At 37.7% G+C, this 18,301-nt stretch overlaps 1 protein-coding gene across 1 annotated transcript; it reads right to left on the minus strand.

The window, feature by feature from the left end:
- Positions 1–4,439: 4,439 nt before the first annotated feature.
- LOC149037796 (receptor-type tyrosine-protein phosphatase F-like) lies at positions 4,440–15,924 on the minus strand. Its single transcript, XM_089187427.1, has 9 exons — positions 15,744–15,924; positions 13,997–14,317; positions 13,318–13,632; positions 12,246–12,542; positions 9,533–9,829; positions 7,090–7,386; positions 6,369–6,677; positions 5,650–5,949; positions 4,440–4,938 (listed from the first exon to the last, which is right to left on the minus strand). Exons 1-9 carry the CDS (start codon positions 15,862–15,864, stop codon positions 4,556–4,558), a joined length of 2,640 nt encoding a protein of 879 aa, XP_089043553.1. The 5' UTR covers positions 15,865–15,924; the 3' UTR covers positions 4,440–4,555.
- Between the last annotated feature and the right edge of the window lie 2,377 nt (positions 15,925–18,301).

An 18,301-nucleotide genomic window follows, 5' to 3' on the forward strand; every position in this document is an offset into this window, starting at 1 on the left:
GTACTTTCAATGGTCAGGGTATTAAACACCTGTTTACGTAAGAGGAAGTGGCAAGGGATTAATATTTATCGAGCATTCGACGCTATTCACTATTTTAGTATATCGTAATTGTCTCTATTCAAGCAAGGCCAAGATTTTATACACCGGCCTATTGTAAGTGTCATTAAATGCATGACTGCTCGTTAACACCAGCCTGCTATTTTGACAAAACATGGAACCTGTTGTTACATTTTCTGAAGGAGATAAAATCGAACCGACTGAATCGAACCGAAGCGATGGTCTTTCAGAAGTCTATACCATGGCTACAGTTTTTCTCTAATTTTGTAGATGATTTTACGTGTCCACTACAGAAGATTTTCAAGAATAGTGCAATTTTTTCCTATTCCTTTTTATTACGATCAGCTGATCAAGAAACCTGTGTAGATCTGTAGATAAAAAAAAAAACCAATCTAGGAACTGCTCTCGCAAGTCTTCATATCATTGTCTATTGTCCCGGCTCAGCCTTTCCATTAAGCGTCAAACAAAAGTCCTTCTGTTATCGGTAGCCCTGAGGGACTTTGGCCGAAGGGAGGCGGAGAAGCTCGTAACTGATCGAGAAAATTATCGGAGTGACAATTTCGCTGCATTGGGAGAGCGGGTAGTGTAAATTTGCACTGGTAAAATCAATCTCATATCAGCGTACCCAAGGGTAGACTTGACCCTCGATGAGTGCATCGAGCTAAAGGCTCGCAAATTTAAAAATTACAAAAGTTATTCGTATTACAGTGACTCGTTTAAACCACCTCTCTCTATGTGCAAGTCAAGTCGCCTGATAAAACGTCAACGCACAATAAATATTTCTTGATCTTACTATTGGTGTTAAATGCGTGCGAAAGAAACGCTTTTCTATGGAAAGCCTGGAAGCGATTAAAGAATCGCACCTCTTGTTTCTGGTATGAGCTTAACTACAAGCGAGAGTTGTTGTGAAAATTGGAGGAAACATTTCATGAACGTTCTTGATCTTCAATGAACAAGACGGCTGATATTTGAGGGTTTTCCCATAGCACTAAAATTCACTGACTACACAGTAGGACTGAACAAAAAAATGTAGATTACTTTATGGAAAGTGCTTTTTACGGGTATTAATTGACGAGTTGCAAAGAGTGAATAAAATCCTCACTAAGCACTGTCTATGCAGTAATTGGTTTATGAGATATATATATATAGATAGATATAGCTCTTTGGCATACAAAGCTTGCTTTCATGTCCAAACTGAGCACTCTACTAGGATGAGTCATTGCTGCTAGCATTATGCATGCTCACTAGTTTTTCTAGTTTGAGCACTCTGGCATGGCTTAGATGATCCCACATATGTGAGATCACTTGGGGTGGCTATATGGTCTTACCCCCATCCTAGCATCAGCACTGCACTGATGAGGCCCAGAAGGCCGAAACAGTACTGTCTGCAGTTAGTTATATATATACATATATATATATATATATATATATATATATATATATAACGAAAATTAAACATATATTTCCGATATCATAAGCTTACAGACCAGCAAAAACTTCAAGATTCACCTAAACAAGCGAGCGTAATAAGAATAAAATCCAATTTCCAGTCTAGCAACAAATAAACAAAGAGCCTACACAAACATAGATATCACTTCCCATTCAGAGTAACTGATAACTACTGTAGAATTCGTAAATTGAAAATTGTGAATCTCTTCGCTTGTCGTGGGGTACCCTCCATCATTCACCGCGTGCTTATAGCGGTCATCATGTCTGCACGTACCCAGGGAACCATAGATTCTCATCCTTTATCGTAAACGCCTTTTTAAGTGTCACAGTTTTTTCCGTGGTACACACTCAAGGTAGTGTTTTATTTGCGGATTCCTAGATCGATTCTAATAAGATAAATTCAAAAGTTCAGAGTGAATCTCGTTTAACTCTCTCAGTTGTTTTTTGCTTTGGTTTGTGTTTTGTGTTTTGTGTTTTGTGTTTTGTGTTTTGTGTTTTGTGTTTTGTGTTTTGTGTTTTGTGTTTTGTGTTTTGTGTTTTGTGTTTTGTGTTTTGTGTTTTGTGTTTTGTGTTTTGTGTTTTGTGTTTTGTGTTTTGTGTTTTGTGTTTTGTGTTTTGTGTTTTGTGTTTTGTGTTTTGTGTTTTGTGTTTTGTGTTTTGTGTTTTGTGTTTTGTGTTTTGTGTTTTGTGTTTTGTGTTTTGTGTTTTGTGTTTTGTGTTTTGCGTTCTGTATTTTATATTTTGTGGTTTGTGTGTTTCGTGCTTTGTGAATTTTGTTTTGTTATCCTTTTATTTTTTACTCATTTAGCCCTCTCAGATGTCCCCCCGTTCAAAATTCGAGGGCGGAGGGGAGGGAGGCGTGAGGTGTACGGAACACTCCCAAAGAAAAAGGGTTGTCTTTGAAAGTAGAGGGTCCCAATGGGGTTAACCGTTAGCCGTAAAACGGCCAAAATATTTAGCCGTTAGACGTAAAAATTGACAACTTTTAACCGTTAGTCGTAAAAAAAGTTAAACGTAAAAAATATCTCTGGTGGAAACAATGGAAAGGTGTTAACCGTTAGCCGGAAATTGGCCAAAATTGTAACCGATAGCTGTAAAAGCCATCACCCCATTGAGACCCTCAAAGTAAGACTACCCAGGTAGCCCACAAAAGTCACTGAAGCATAAATATAGGTAAGGCACTAATTCATTTCTGTTCACCACCCTAATCTTGTCTCAAGACTTTTAACGATAACTTACCTCTGAACCTCTTCCTGAGGGATTTAATCCAAAACTTCGAATTCCCTTAAAAAAAAAAGAAAAAAAAAAAAGAAGAGAAAGCTTAATAAAGACACTTAGGAGCACCATACCCGGACCACACCGTGTGATTAGAAAAATTCACAGATTTGATTGCTGGCCCTGGAAAAGTTTACCTCTAACTTTGCAGGCTGGCTTGTTCGGATAAGAGTGAAGTCAGACTGAAATATTGAAGTTACCGTAAAAGAGACTTATTGTTGACATGTGCTATTATGTGAATTCATTTCTGTTTCATTTGTAACATCAATCGCACAAATCATGTTATTTAATTTATTAAGTTCCATCAAAGCCCAGTTGGTTCGCAAACTGAACTGATAACCTGTCCGGTCATAACTGCTCCTTTAGAATCTCCCATCCTTGAAGGCAAATAAAGTAAACAACTTTAAGTGCATAAGGTTTATTTACAACCACTTATGACCATTTACGACCATGTCATTTACAGCTGTTGCGAGAAAGGTCATGTGTTTGAAAAAACAGGACAGAAGTGGAAGGGACAATCTCAATAGGAAGTCTGGGTGTCCGGTAATCAACCAAAGACAATAACTCAAATAGGTGAATAAATTCATTAAAAAAGCAATGTCACGTACTTACAGTGGCGTTTACTCAGATTTCCCTGAAATCCAGAGGTTCAGGAACCGTGACTTGAAAATTACTCACTAAACCTTTCCGGTTCTTCTCTTCAAGTGTACATGTCCTTCTTTTTCTGCTGTAGCCAACTGTCAGGTCACTAAGTACAGTAAACTAATCAGCTCATTTGAAGACAACTTCCAGACAGTTATGTTTCTTTTCACATTCTTAAAGCATGTTCAGTGTCATAATTTCATTACTATTCACTCAAGGAAATAAAATGTACATCGTGGTATGGTTTCTGAGGTATAATCCGCCTAGTGAAATTTTCTGCAGCACTGAAATACATCACCCAACACTTTATATTATTTCTGGAAAGTGTGGCTACCTAAAGTCAACAGAAAATTAGTCAAAACCAAGTGATACACACAGTCTGGTGTTAAAAAATCAGAAGACATTAGAACATTGCAAAGCAAGATTATAAAAAATAACAACCGGCAAACGTTCTTGATCCTGATTAATTAAAAACGGGTCTAGCTGAAATTAAAGAGTCCTTGAGTACGCACTTAGAGGTGTCCTCATCTTCAAACTAACTTGGAATCTTAAAGCGAGAATCATCATATGTCTAAAGTGCGCACTTTAAGCAGCCTTAAAATACGCTCTTTTAATTGTCTTAGGGTGAGCATCTCAAAGAGCATTGAGGTGTGCACTATCTAAAGCCTAACAGAGCGCACTTGAAAGCGTCTTTAAGTGCGCTCTTTAAGGAACCTGAACGTCCTCGAACCTGATTTAAGGTTCATTATACTTAAAAGGAACCTTCAATTTGTGATATGAGGAGTCTTTTAAGAGTCTCGAAGTTTGCACTCTAAAATGTCTTTAAAGTACGCACTATATTTTTTTTTCTATAATGCACGCTATAAGTCGTCATATAGTGCGCATTTTAGAAAGTTTTTCATCCAAACTCGTCTGAGAGCATTTCACTCAAATGAGTCTTGAAGTGCGCACTCTTCGGAATCTTGGGAAGAGTGGACTTCAAATGGTCTTGAAGTGGCACTTAAGAAGGTATTAGAGTGAGCACTTTTATAGGTGTAAAAGTACACTCTCTAATTTATTTTGATAGCTTAAGAATCGTGCGAAAAGTAGCACCAGCATAGACATATATAAAAGTCTTCCATTAAGTTAAATTTCAAACGAGACGAGTCAATATGCGTTGTTGCTGATAATACATACAAATTTTATGAAAGAATGATTTGGGCCACTTACATACACCTTCAGTTGCAGAGGATTTGGACACACTTAGGGGACCTTCCCCTTTCGCAGTTGAAAGCGAAACTTGGAATGAATACTCAGTAGATTCCTTAAGACCAGACACAACTTCTTGATAAGTGATGGGATCCTTAACAGGTGTTACAACCTTAGTATCCACCTTCCCATCGGAGTATGCGTAGTAAATGGTGTATCTGGTTGGAATTCCGTGTGTGGATTCTTCAGGAACTGCTAACCATTTAACTTGTATGCTAGTGCTGTTCAGTGTTTGTACAGACACTAATGTAGGAGCCGTAGAAGGCACTGTAAAAAAAAGACAGGACATTAACTTATTATCATTTTTTTTCTTGCATCTGTTATGAGTTACAACTGGAAAAGGTTTAAGGCTAATGAGAGATTAATTGATTCCTTAACAGGAGAAAGGGGGGCTTTTATTAACACTGGCTACATAGCGAAAGCAGAACTTGGGAAGCAGATCGATCTTCGCATAGTTGTTGCACTTCGTTACTGTTTAGCATCACTGAAAATTGGGGATGACTTTTCATACTGATCATAGAAGGAGGAAGTTGAGGAATTTACTGCCCCTATTCAAAATCTATTTTAATAATCTCAGCCGGGTTTGAATAACGAAAAATCTTTTAACACCCCTGTGTCTCCCTTTAAACCACGAAGCAAAAGTCAAATTCCACATATCCTTCAGACTTCGTACCGACTGTGAAACACCTCACAAATGATAACTAAACCATGATTGTCATTTGAGGTCATGACACCTCACAATGTTTAGAGCATGGAGCTCTTTTGGCATACTTCTACCAGACACTTCCACCAACGGTTATTGCAGAAAAGCAAGTAAACACACTTAACCGTATTTCCTGTCCCCAAATGACAATTTGTATGGTAACTATACTAAAGGCAAATCCGCACATAAAATTATGTCATAAATCAGAATCTTCTGCTCTTTTTTTCCAGAGTTTTAGCCGCTGAGGTATTTATCGAAAGTCTTCTTTTACTTACCATCCTGGTCTGTGCGGACCTTGATAGGATCACTTGCTGGTCCACTCCCTACATGTGTAGCAGCTGAGACCTTGATGTCGTAAAATGTGTACATATTAAGTCCCTTTAGCTCAATAAACCTTCTAGACATTGGTGTAATTGGTACTGACTTATAACTGATATCTGTCATCTTTTTGTACAATATAGTATAGTATTCGATATCACCGTGTTTTTTGTCTTCCGGTACCTCATTCCATGTAACTCTAATGCTGGTCGAGCTGGTGTTATAACCTATTACATTCTGAGGAGGTGCACTGGGCCCTATGTAAAGACAGAGAAATATAGAAGTGGCGATAGATGTTCAACACTATCTCCGACATACGAACACAAATTTTAGGTTATTTTTGTCATATACCGTATGATGGTCAAAAATTAAACTCTTTGACTCGAATTTTGTCTCTGTGACTACTCGGAGGTAAATCCCACTTGCTATCATATTGACTTGTGTCATTTTCAACAATTGATTTTAATCAAGTGAAATGCGTGAAATAGTACGCCTCAATTGTACATCTCCCGCTGGATTTAACCAGTATCTTAATGTATCCATACGAAAACCGTTCTACTCGGAAGCGGACCCAACCCGATGCTTATGATGTTGTCGCATCTTACAATTGGTTAAAGAAATCAATATCGCGTGAGTTAATTTTCAAAGGTTACGTAATTGAAAAATACGGACTTACTGTCTTCTTTTGTTCTGAACGTCTTTGGGCTGCTGTAAATCCCGTCGCCCTTGATTGTGGAGGCCAACACACTGATGTTGTAATACATGTCCATTGTTAGGACGGTCAGGTTGACCTGCCTTGTAGGGGCCTTTACTATAATCGTATAAATAGGCCCAGCAGATCCAGCTTCTGGTATCGCCTGATAGCTGACGTTGTAACGAATAATGATACCATTCTGTTCATCAGGCAAAACTTCATCCCACATGACAAGAATGCTTGTTGAAGTCGCATTAATTGAACGTAAGTTAAGAGGGGCAGCGCTGGGTTCTGTAAATCGGTGGTATGAAAATCATTATTTCATATCTTCACCATGTTGGCGGTGTCATGGTAAGATAATGAAAGGCCATTTGCTGAGTCTTGGAGTTAAATTCGTAAAGCAAATTCTCGGATGCTTTGAAAAAGATATTTTACTTTAAAAACCATCAGAGGATAAGAAAAAAACCGGAGAGAAAAACAAAGATAATAACAGATGGCGAGGATTGACACGGATTAGAACTGACAAAATCTGAAAAAAAATTTGTGGATGCTAAAAAAAATAACGTTCGTCCTAGTCAAAGGTGGGTCTTAGCTTAGGCAGCTAAGAAAATAAATTACAATACCTTCCAGCTATAACTGGAGGGTAAACACTAACAGCAGTCTTAAACGTGGACAGGAGAGGTTGTCCAGGAACAGTACTTACCATCTTGGTCTGTACTAACAAGGATAGGGCTACTTTGTGGTCCATCTCCTTTCGAAGTCGACGCGAGCACTGTGATGTCGTAATCGACGTACTCTCTAAGACCTGTTAATTCCTTTGGACGATCATAGGGGCCAGCTATAGCACTCCCATTGTGACCCTCTGTTAGTGACCGGTAAGTAATGGTGTAATTCGTGATGATACCATTTTGATCAAAAGCTGGAACATCATCCCACTCTACTAAGATGCTGGTTGAGCTGGTGTTATGTCCTCTCACATCTAAAGGAGCAGCAGCAGGTTCTAAAAGGAAAGTTCAAGAAACAGGCCTTAAATTATTTCAGAGGTAATTTTTTAAACAAATGACTTGTGATAAAATCATTACAGGACTCGGATAAGAGTGTACTCCTGACTGTTAACTGGTCAATTAATAATGGTAACTGAAGTGATCTGAATGCAATTTGGTGTCAATCGTACCCGTGATTTCAAAATTGAACGTACTGAAAACGATGATTTCGGAATAAAATTGAACACCAAGATGCATTACCGCTTTATTAGTTTATAATAAGTCCAAACCTCTCCCTACCATCATTCAACGACTGTAGGAAGTAATACTTGTCCGTATTTTTCTCCACACAATGGCTTCGGCTTTGTGATTAATTTTATTGCAGTTTGACCATTTCACCATATGAAAGCGAGATGGTTTATTTAAGGAAGAGAGAGAGAGAGGTAAAAAAAATTAAATGAGAATCTTTTTTTTTTAATGTGAACGTAACAGGACTTTCATTTTTTTAATTTCGACTGAGATAAAGAGCTTTCAAAAGACATGGAATTTTCCCAAGCCATCAGTGACAGTTAAATTTCCTTTGAGGTGCAATTTTTTAAAGCACACTTCGAATTATTTTCATCTTTAAATGCAATCAGCTGGAGGGTGAACGTAAACATTAGTCTAAACCCTTAAACCTCTAAGAATGACCAGCATCTAATTTCTCCTTACAGTTTCACCCCTGAATCAAACAATTAAGTCACAAGAATAAAGAAAACGATCGCCAGTTAAAGAGGCTGTTGATTGGTCAACAAGTTCTCCTTGTCAGCACCTTTGCATATGTAAAGGGAACAGTATCGAGAATATGCATACTGATTTTGGATGTAAACCATTTATCACAGACAAGAGATTTGGAAAAGAGCAGTACTTACTATCCTGGTCTGTACTAACAATAATAGGGCTACTTTCCGGTCCATCTCCTTTCGAAGTCGACGCAAGTACTGTGATGTCGTAATCGACGTACTCTTTAAGATCTGTTAATTCCTTTTGAAAGTCACTGGGGCCAGCTATAGCACTCCCATTGTGACCCTCTGTTAGTGACCGGTAAGTAATGGTGTAATTTGTGATGATACCATTTTGATCAAAAGCTGGAACATCATCCCACTCTACTACGATGCTGGTTGAGCTGGTGTTATGTCCTCTCACATCTAAAGGAGCAGCAGTAGGTTCTAAAAGGAAAGTTTTAGAAACGGGCCTATAATTATTTCAGAGGTATTTTCTAAAACAAATGACTTGTAGTAAAACCATTACAGGACCCGGATAAGAGTGTATTCCTGACTGTTAATTGGTCAATTAATAATGGTAACTGAAATAAGCTGAACGCAATTTGGTCTTAAACATATGCGTGATTTCAAAATTGAACGGACTCGAAATACGAGTCCGAATTGAAATTTTAAGAATGATTTCTGGACTAAATTGAACATCAAGATCAATTACCACTTTATTACATCCCTTTTGAGATCATAAAATCAACCACTCAAATACAAGTTTTTTATAAGTGCAAACCTCTCCCTACCATTATTCAACAACCGTAGGAAATAACATTTGTCTTTATTTTTTTCCACGCAATGGATTCTTTGTCATTCATTTTACTGCAGTTTAATCATTTCACCATTTGAGAGCGAGATGGTTTATTTAAGGGAGAGAGAGAGAGGAAAAAAAATTCAATGAGAATCTTTCCTTTATTTTGAGTGTGAACTTAACAGAATTTATATTTTGCTACCTTAGACTGAGGTAAAGAGTTTCCAAAAGACACAGAATTTCTTCGGGTCATCAGTGACAGTTAGATTTTCCTTTGAGATGCAGTTTTATAGAGCACACTTTAAATTATTTCCATCTTTAAAAGCAATCAGCTGAAGGGTGAACGTAAACATCAGTCTAGACCTTTAACCCCTAAGAGTGACTATCATCCAATTTTCCTTACAATTTCACCCCTGAATCAAACAATAAAGTCACAACAATAGAGAAAACGATCTCCAGCTAAAGAGGCTGTTGATTGGTCAACAAGTCCTCCTTGTCAGCACCTTTGCATATGTAAAGGGAACAGTATGGAGAATATGCATACTGATGTTGGATGTAAACCATTTATCACAGACAAGAGATTTGGAAAATAACAGTACTTACTATCCTCGTCTGTACTAACAAAAATAGGGCTACTTTGTGGTCCATCTCCTTTCGAAGTCGATGCAAGTACTGTGATTTCGTAATCCACGTACTCTCTAAGATTTGTTAATTCCTTTTGACGGTCATTGGGGCCAGCTATAGCACTCCCATTGTTACCCTCTGTTAGTGACTGGTAAGTAATGGTGTAACTCGTGATGATGCCATTCTGATCAAAAGCTGGAACATCACCATACACTACTAAGATGCTGGTTGAGCTGGTGTTATGTCCTGTCACATTTAAAGGAGCAGTAGAAGGTTCTGAAAGGAAAGTTCAGGAAACGGGCCTCAAATAAATTCCGAGGTAATTTTTAAAACAAATGACTTGTAGTAAAACCATTACAGGACTCGGAGAAGAGTGCACTCCTGACTGTTAATTGATCAATTAATATTGGTAACTGAAGTAAGCTGAATGCAACTTGGACTCAATTATACCTGTGATTCAAAAATTGAACGTTCTCAAAACGATGATTTCGGAACGAAATTGAATACCAAGATCAATTACCACTTTATAAGTTTTTAATAAGTGAAAACCTCTCCCTGCCATTATTCAACAACTGTAGGAAATAATATTTGTCCATTTTTCTTCACGCAATGGCTTCTTTGTTATTCATTTTATTACTGTAGTTCGACCATTTGAAAGCGAGATGGTTTATTTAAGAGAGAGGGGGAGAAACACTTTTAATGAGAATTCCTTTTTTTTTTTTTTTTTGAGCGTGAACTTAACAGGATTTTCATTTTGTTAATTTAGAATAGGTAAAGAGCCATCAAAAGACCCGCAATTTCTCTGGGTCATCAGTCACGCTTAGAATTTCCTTTGAGGTGCAGTTTTATAGACAACACTTTAAATTATTTTCATTTTTAAAAGCAAACAGCCGAAGGGTGAACGTGATGATCAGCCTAAACTCTTTAACCCATACGAGTGACTAGCATCTGATTTTTCCTTACAGTTTCACCCCTGAATCAAACAATGAAGTCACAAGAATAAAGAAAACGATTTCCAGCCAGAGAGGCTCTTGATTTTGCAACAACTTCTCCTTGTCAACACCTTTGTATACGTATGGGGAACAGTAAGGATAATATGCATGGTGATGTTGGGTGTAAAACATTTCGCCATGTATGGTAATCCAGGACAATATTAGATTTTGGATTCCATGCTGTGGATTCCGGATTCCAGTTGATGGATTACGGATTCTACCTGTGCAGATTCCGGATTCCAAGACAAAAAAGATTCTAGATTTTAGTTTCTCGTTTGCTTCTAATTATTTGCATTTCGTTTTCTAAGAATGACTTCAATGGTGGATATCGTTATTGAAGGACATGTTATGAGAATGCATGTTTGTCTATTCATATTTCCATAACAATATTTGATAATGAAAATAAATATATTACAGCAAATTAAGGAATAAATTTTTCTTCTAGGAATATCTATTGAGACTGTCCGTCTCTTAAGTTCAATGTTTATTCATTCTTTTTAGCAACTCTGAAGAGGTCCACCATATTTCTTTCATTCAGGTTCCTCGAAGTTCTTCAAGTGATTTAGAGGTATCAAAAGAACTAATAGATCAAATCATTGCTTATCCTTTTTAATTTATAAATTAATTGTTTTGGCACAGAATAACATGGTTCCGGCAAGACTGAAAGGTGGCCAATTTTTATAATTCAAAATTGACTTCATGGAGAACTGTCAACAAAACAGCTCGAAAATATTTCCCTATCATCCATATTACTTTTTTAACTTTCCTTTTTAATAAAAAACCAGAGTATTGACGAGAAATTTAAACTGAGATATAATTTTAATAAGACCCTGAGTATGTCGTAAATAAATAGCAGACTATGACTAAGAAAAGCTTGTTTTCCTATATGTAATTGGCGATGATGTTCGTCATTATGAGTTTGCGCATAAAAAAGGTGTTCAACCAACTCAACTTTACTAAAATCTTTGAAAAATCGCGAAAGATCTGCATTTACACGGTAATTTTTCAAGAATAACAGATTCTCTTTTCTATACTTCCTTTTTCCTTTCTTTATAAGGCCAGCTAAGTCAAGTCACATTCTCCAGAGCAATGATTCTAAAGGTTTTTAACGTGTGGTCCGTCGCTATGTTGGAATCCAAGTAAATCCTGTGGGATTTGGACGCTGTTGTTATGTAGACAATCTCTTTAGTCCCTCTAAATTTACACACCCATCGACAACGTGAATGAACTGCACTGTACAGCGGTTGCAGACTGAGCAGGCTGTGCACCTTTTTGTTGTTGTTTTGTTAACTGTGATTTACACATGATTCAGGTGTGTTCAGGTGTGTGGACACCACATGACAAAATTTTACGAGGCAAAACAAAATCGCGAAATTCTCCGGCGAACAAAGCGCGGTCTGCATGGTTTGCACGGTTTGCGTGGTCTGCACGGTCTGTAAGTCTGCATTTTAGCATGACCGTGGTTGCATGGATGCGTGCGCGTGAAAGCCATTTATGCGATTTGAAATGGATTTTCAGCGAATGGATTCTGGATTCATTTTTTAGCGAGATTCTGGATTCCAAAAGCTGGATTCAGGATTCCAATTCCCAGTATTCCGGATTCCACATGCAAAAATTTCCTGGATTCCGGAATCCGGATTACCTTACATAAGGCGAAACATTTATCATAGACAAGCGATTTGGAAAATAACAGTACTTACTATCCTCGTCTGTACTAACAAAAATAGGGCTACTTTGTGGTCCATCTCCTTTCGAAGTCGACGCAAGTACTGTGATTTCGTAATCGACGTACTCTCTAAGATTTGTTAATTCCTTTTGACGGTCATTGGGGCCAGCTATAGCACTCCCATTGTGACCTTCTGTTGGTGACCGGTAAGTAATGGTGTAATTTGTGATGATACCATTCTGATAAAAAGCTGGAACATCACCATACACTACTAAGATGCTGGTTGAGCTGGTGTTATGTCCTGTCACATTTAAAGGAGCAGCAGAAGGTTCTGAAAGGAAAGTTCAAGGAGCGAAATTAAATTATTTCATGTGTAATTTTTAAAAGCAATAAAGAATGTACCCCTGACCATTGATTTTTCAATTAACAATGGTAATTGAAGCGAATGGAATGCAATTCGGTCTGATGTCTGTACAATTATAGGCAGAAATGAACTAGATTTGGTGTCACGCTTTCTGTAGTCTCTTTCGCAGCCCTTGTTTGGTCTCGTCACGCGACGCGCTTTTACCCGCGTAGCGTGACGAGATCAAGCAACGGTTGCAAATAAGACTTCGCTCTCTTGCGAGTAGGTCCACATAATTTAGGGCTTCGGTACGAGCGTTTTTTTGATGCGGAAAGCAAACTATATTTTATCTCCAGGAGACCTTAGCCAAAGTTATTTCGCGTTCTACGTTTTTCGAATAGGTGGGAATACATTGAACGAAGAAGAAATAATCATCTCTCAAAGGCTTTCACGTGGGCATTACAACGTTGGGGGAGGTGGGGGAGCTGTCTTTTATCTGGACTTTGCCCCCTGCGTGTGGAATACGTGACAAAATACAGATGTACATAAGGAAATGACACGTGATTGGGTGAAGTCGATTAAGGCGAATTTGATTGGCAGAAAACGTCAAAGCATGTGCGAAGTGCTTGGAAAATTTATTAACAATAGTATTGGTTCAAGTGAATTTTTTTATTGGGGCAGGAATATTTCGTGAAATTTAGACTGTTTACTGGAAATGTCATTTTATGGGAAAGCCTAAAGTGTCTACTGGAGTGTAACTTACTGTCCTGTTGTGTTTGAACGATTTTGACTTCACTCAGTGGTCCTTCTCCGACAACAGTGAATGCTAACACCCTGACGCTGTAGTTGGTAAACTTGAGGAGATCGTCCAAAGTTATGTCTTTCTCTTTTTCTTGATGCTTATTGCTGATGTTGATGAACCTTATAGCGTTTTTCCCATCCGGTAACGCTTGATAAATTACTTTGTATCCTTTAATGATTCCATTACGATGGTCCTTACCGACCGCTGCCCAGCTTATAGAGACACTTGTGGAATTTTTGGAGCTAGCTTGAACACTTTGTGGCGAGCTACTGGGTTCTAAAGGCAACACCATAATGCAATGTTGTCATGCAATCTTCGATGTTGAAAAATTTTACCTAGCTACACGGCCGTTTAAAGGTATATCAAAGGTTTATCACAGGTAGATCAGAACAAAGCGACTGGGAAGGAGAGGCAAGAGTGTTTAAAACAATATTCCAGTGGGTGATGTTCATTTCCAGTAACATTCACAAAATATCGCATGGAAGTGATTACTTCTGGACAGAATTTAATTTCCAGCCAAAAGAATAAAAATAAGTCCCCTAAAACAACGATCGAGATACACCCCCTTTACTGACAGTTTGAGCTTTTCATTATTTAGTCTGTGTCATTACCAATAGGGAAACAATGAACCTGAAAGTACCTTCTTCATCTGTAGTAACATTCACAACAGAACTGCTTTTGCTGCTGCCAACTGCATTTGTTGCAAACACTCTGATAAAGTACTTTGTAAAAGGAAAAAGCCCTGTGAGAGAAGCACTTGTGGAGGAGTTGGACAGTACACAGGAACCATTTGAGAGCGTTCCTTGACAACCAACATCGCTAAAGTTCTCTTTATCTATTCTTATCTCCACCGTGTAGTTCTGAATGGTACTGTTTCTTTTAAAACCAGCCATCCAGGATATATCTACCGTCTTTGAGCCTTTTGTGACCAATTTGACATCCGCTGGGGCTTCAGGTACCACTGGGAAAGGAAATACCACATCAGTGAATACTGAAACATACATGTACCATATTCGTACAACTTCGGTTGAAAGTTCATCTTTCTTCACCAAAAGACGTAGAACAGACACATGAAGAGTTTTAAAATGTCCTACAGTAAAGAAACGCCGCACTAACGAAGGTTTATCCTCCTTAATTATTTGACTAGAGACTCTTTCCCTTGGAAGTGCAGTCATCTGGATGGAGAGGGACACAAGTCTTATTTAGAGCCCCAAGCCATTTCTGGAAACCATCCCTTCTCATTCAGAGTCCAAATTTGACAATAACAGTGTTACTGTGTGATGTGCCTGTTTCAGATACCATGGCAAGTGAGAAAAGCAAAGGTGGCCAATTGGTGAAAAGTGGGTGGGGGACTTGAAAAGAAAGCTTCAGTTCTATGCTACTTGGTGTTTAACATCTGGCACAAGGAGAAAAAAAGATGTCGAAACATATCCACTGAACATAATTGGTGAGGTGAAAAAACTTAAAATTTCTGATTTGTACAGACTACTGACCATGTTTTGATAGCCATAACCTACCGACTAATGACGTATATTGCCAAGTAAATGACAGTGACAGACACTCAAGCTATCAGTAAACCGAGTGATCGTTCCTCAATCTTTCAGTTGAAATGTATGCAGTGCTGCTATACAATCTATAGTTAGCGCTTTGGGAAGAAAGACAGAATGACTAGAGGTGATGACTTGCTCAACCTGACAGTGGAACTGTGAAGAAGAAACAGTTCCAATTTGCGTTGCGTGTACCGAAGTCGTTTATAAACAAACCAGCCGCTAGATGTCATTGTTTTAAAACACTAACGCTCGATGTAAACTGATATTTTCAAAATACAGACACAAGTCACGTACCATCGCGGAAAATTCACCTCGTAAAACATGCATAACCCAAATCAATAGGAAGTATATAAATAATTTAAAGATATATATATTAGGAAATTATTATTATTGCGACTCATAAGTAGTGTTTAACTAGCACCTGTGCGTAAATTAAGTTTGTATGTTTGAAAGCTTGCGTAATTCTTCTTGTATCTCCGTTAGACAAACGAAGTTTACCTTTGGTCAGAAATTAAATGCAACGAATTCGACTAAACTTTGCGGAGGCCGATTTATGTCGAAGCTATAGAGTACAAAGGAAAACGAAACAATATCGAAATATTGTGCTTAAGCAAACCGACTGAAGCTTCGCATTTCAACAAATTTAACTTAATAAGCTTCTTCTCTCACACTCAACAGAACTCAATCCCATTACATTAGTATTTAACGTGAAAAAAAAAATAAATGTGCCGCCGGAGCAAACACCTTGTATACAGAATAGGTTGAGTCAACGTTGATGATTTCGCTTCCAAATCTTACAAACACTTCTGTCTTCGAAAGATAAAAAATTACTTTTACCTTCTTGGGCTGATGAATAAGACACTAACAGCAGAATGACGAAGAACCAATGATAGAGACGTTCTCTCAACGTAAAAAATTCCTGAAAAAATACGTCCATAGTTAGGAAGCATAGTATCATCGAAGCCGCTGTTTAGAATATTTGGTCGCACCCTATGTTAAGAAGTACAGAGGAATTTATGATAATAGTCAGATGTTCGCGCGGCTGAGGACTGGACATCCTGGTAGACGTCATATGACGTAAGCAAAAAAAGTCATGTGCTTGTGAGTCGAGTGATGCAAAAAAAAGTTTGTAATGCTATGTGACCACATTGGGAAAAATGAAGTTTTCGTTGCCTTAAAGCCAGGAATATTTTGAGTAATAGAGAAAAAGTCTGGTTAGAATTGTTGATTTCATACATTCTTCGTTTTTGTGTGGTTGTCCAAACTTGAAATTGTATTTTAAATGATTCCAAAAGTCTAATCTTAACGTTAATTCAATAAACCATACCAATTATATAATCATCACATAAAGATATTTCCTAGAGGATTTTCAACCCTGTTATTGAAATGTGCCTTTTTTTGTCTAAGCCATGATAATTTTAATAGGGTCATTGCGTTTTTCAATTGTGTCGTCTAAGGGTTTGTTAAGCAGATATCATGTTAAAAACTTTACTTATTGGCTCGTTTGAAAGTTCGATTTTTTTTTCAGTACTGCTAAATACGTACCATTTTTTATCGATTTCAGTTACTACCAATCATTGTCGTACAACTAGGAAAAGAGAAAGAGCCTGGGATATCATCAGATGAGAAATATATTAAAGTCACCAGAAAGTATGAAGATAGATTGGCGCTGAATTTTGAATTTTCTAACAACAACGAACAGAGAAAAAACCTCTCCTGTCTGAGGTGAGAAGTACTACGTGAGAAAAAATCATATTATGGCAAGAAGAAAGCGCAGAGAAGATAAGTCACTGTAATTATAAATTTTTCCCAATAGAGCTGAATTACAAGTTATAATTAACAATAGATTTAAGTTTCATAAAATAGTTTAGCTAACTGCGTTTATCTACTTTGTTATACGCATTTTCTTATCTACCTGCTGGATTGCATCAGCCTGTAATGAATACAACGATCGAAATGGAGATGCACAAAATAATTATAGTAAGATAATTGAACGTCCTTTACATAAATTAAACAGATTTCATGCGATCGTGAGGTGTTTCCAAGGGGTAAAGAAATTTTGGCGATCTTTGCCCAAACCTCTTAATTGTCTTGGTAGTATTTCCACGAAATTGCCCCGATTACTGCAAAATTTTTCCAACACTCTTCAGACAATTATACTTCCCCTCCCCTCCCTTCACTTGCCCTTTCATGCGATCGTGAGGTGTTTCCAAGGGATGAAGAAATTTTGGAGATCTTTAAATTTAAAGGGAATAATTGTGTAGACCAAAGTACGCTCCGCCCAAGCCTCTTAATTTTCTTGGTAGTATTTCCACGAAATTCCCTGGATTATTGCAAAACGTTTCCAAAACTATTCAAATAATTATACTTCCCCTCCCCTCCCTTCACTCGCTATTGTATTAAAAAAAAAAAGCAAAACAAAAAAACCGCCAGTCGAGTAATGATATGCAAATTTTGGTGTCAAACTATTGGTAGCAAAAAGATGAAGGGAGTAAGTTTCTAAAGAAACTATGGTGCTGCGTCAGTGGGAGAATATAACAGGGTAATAGGTATTATCAAATGAGTTGAAGACGTAAATTGGCCACCGTTAAGGGTTTCAAAGTGTTAGCCCTTCATCAGAGTGAATGGCGAAGGTCTACACGTCAGCTCTACACGTCAGCTCTACACGTCAGCTCTACACGTCAGCTCTACACGTTAGCTTTTAAACTCTTTACGGTGGCCAATTCACGTCGTTAACTCAGTTGCTAACACTAATTACCCTTTTATTAGGAAGACCTAAAGGTTTGTTAGGAATGTTGGAGGTGGGTTCTTCGGCTCTTCTGCTATTTTACTTGATTATCAATTCTGACATTTAATTTTAGTGTTCTGGGCCATACTTTTTCTTTTCCGTTTAGACTTCACAAAGTATTTTAATGACAAGCTTGACGACGAGACAAAATATGTAATTTCTGACGGTTGAGTGATTAGGAAGGAATTAGTCAGAAATTACTATTCTGATGGCACGATTGAGAGGTTTTAGTATTCTCAGGGGAGAGTTTTGAGTATTTAATGTTTTAGCGGGGAATATTAATCATTCTAGCTCAGTCAGTCTTTCTGTTTGTTGTTGTCAATTTAGTTAAAATTTTTCTATGGAGTTATGGGTTTGTTTGTACCTCTTCCCCGAGGTTCCGTGCCACTGCATTAGATGGGGAATACGTTTCCACATATTTTTTGGCTTCATCTAAAGAGTGGTTTTTTAGTGGTTTTTCGTATCTGGCGTGGTACACTTAATTTTTCAAGCTTTTCAAGTTAGACTTGCTAGCATATTCTATGTTGTAATAAGTATATGTTACAACGCATTGTTGTTGTCGGATGACTGACTGACCATTCCTCAATAAACTATTTCACATTGAATG

The sequence above is a fragment of the Pocillopora damicornis genome, chromosome 11 (genome assembly GCF_964200805.1).
Source record: "Pocillopora damicornis chromosome 11, jaPocDami1.2, whole genome shotgun sequence".
NCBI lineage: Eukaryota > Metazoa > Cnidaria > Anthozoa > Scleractinia > Pocilloporidae > Pocillopora > Pocillopora damicornis.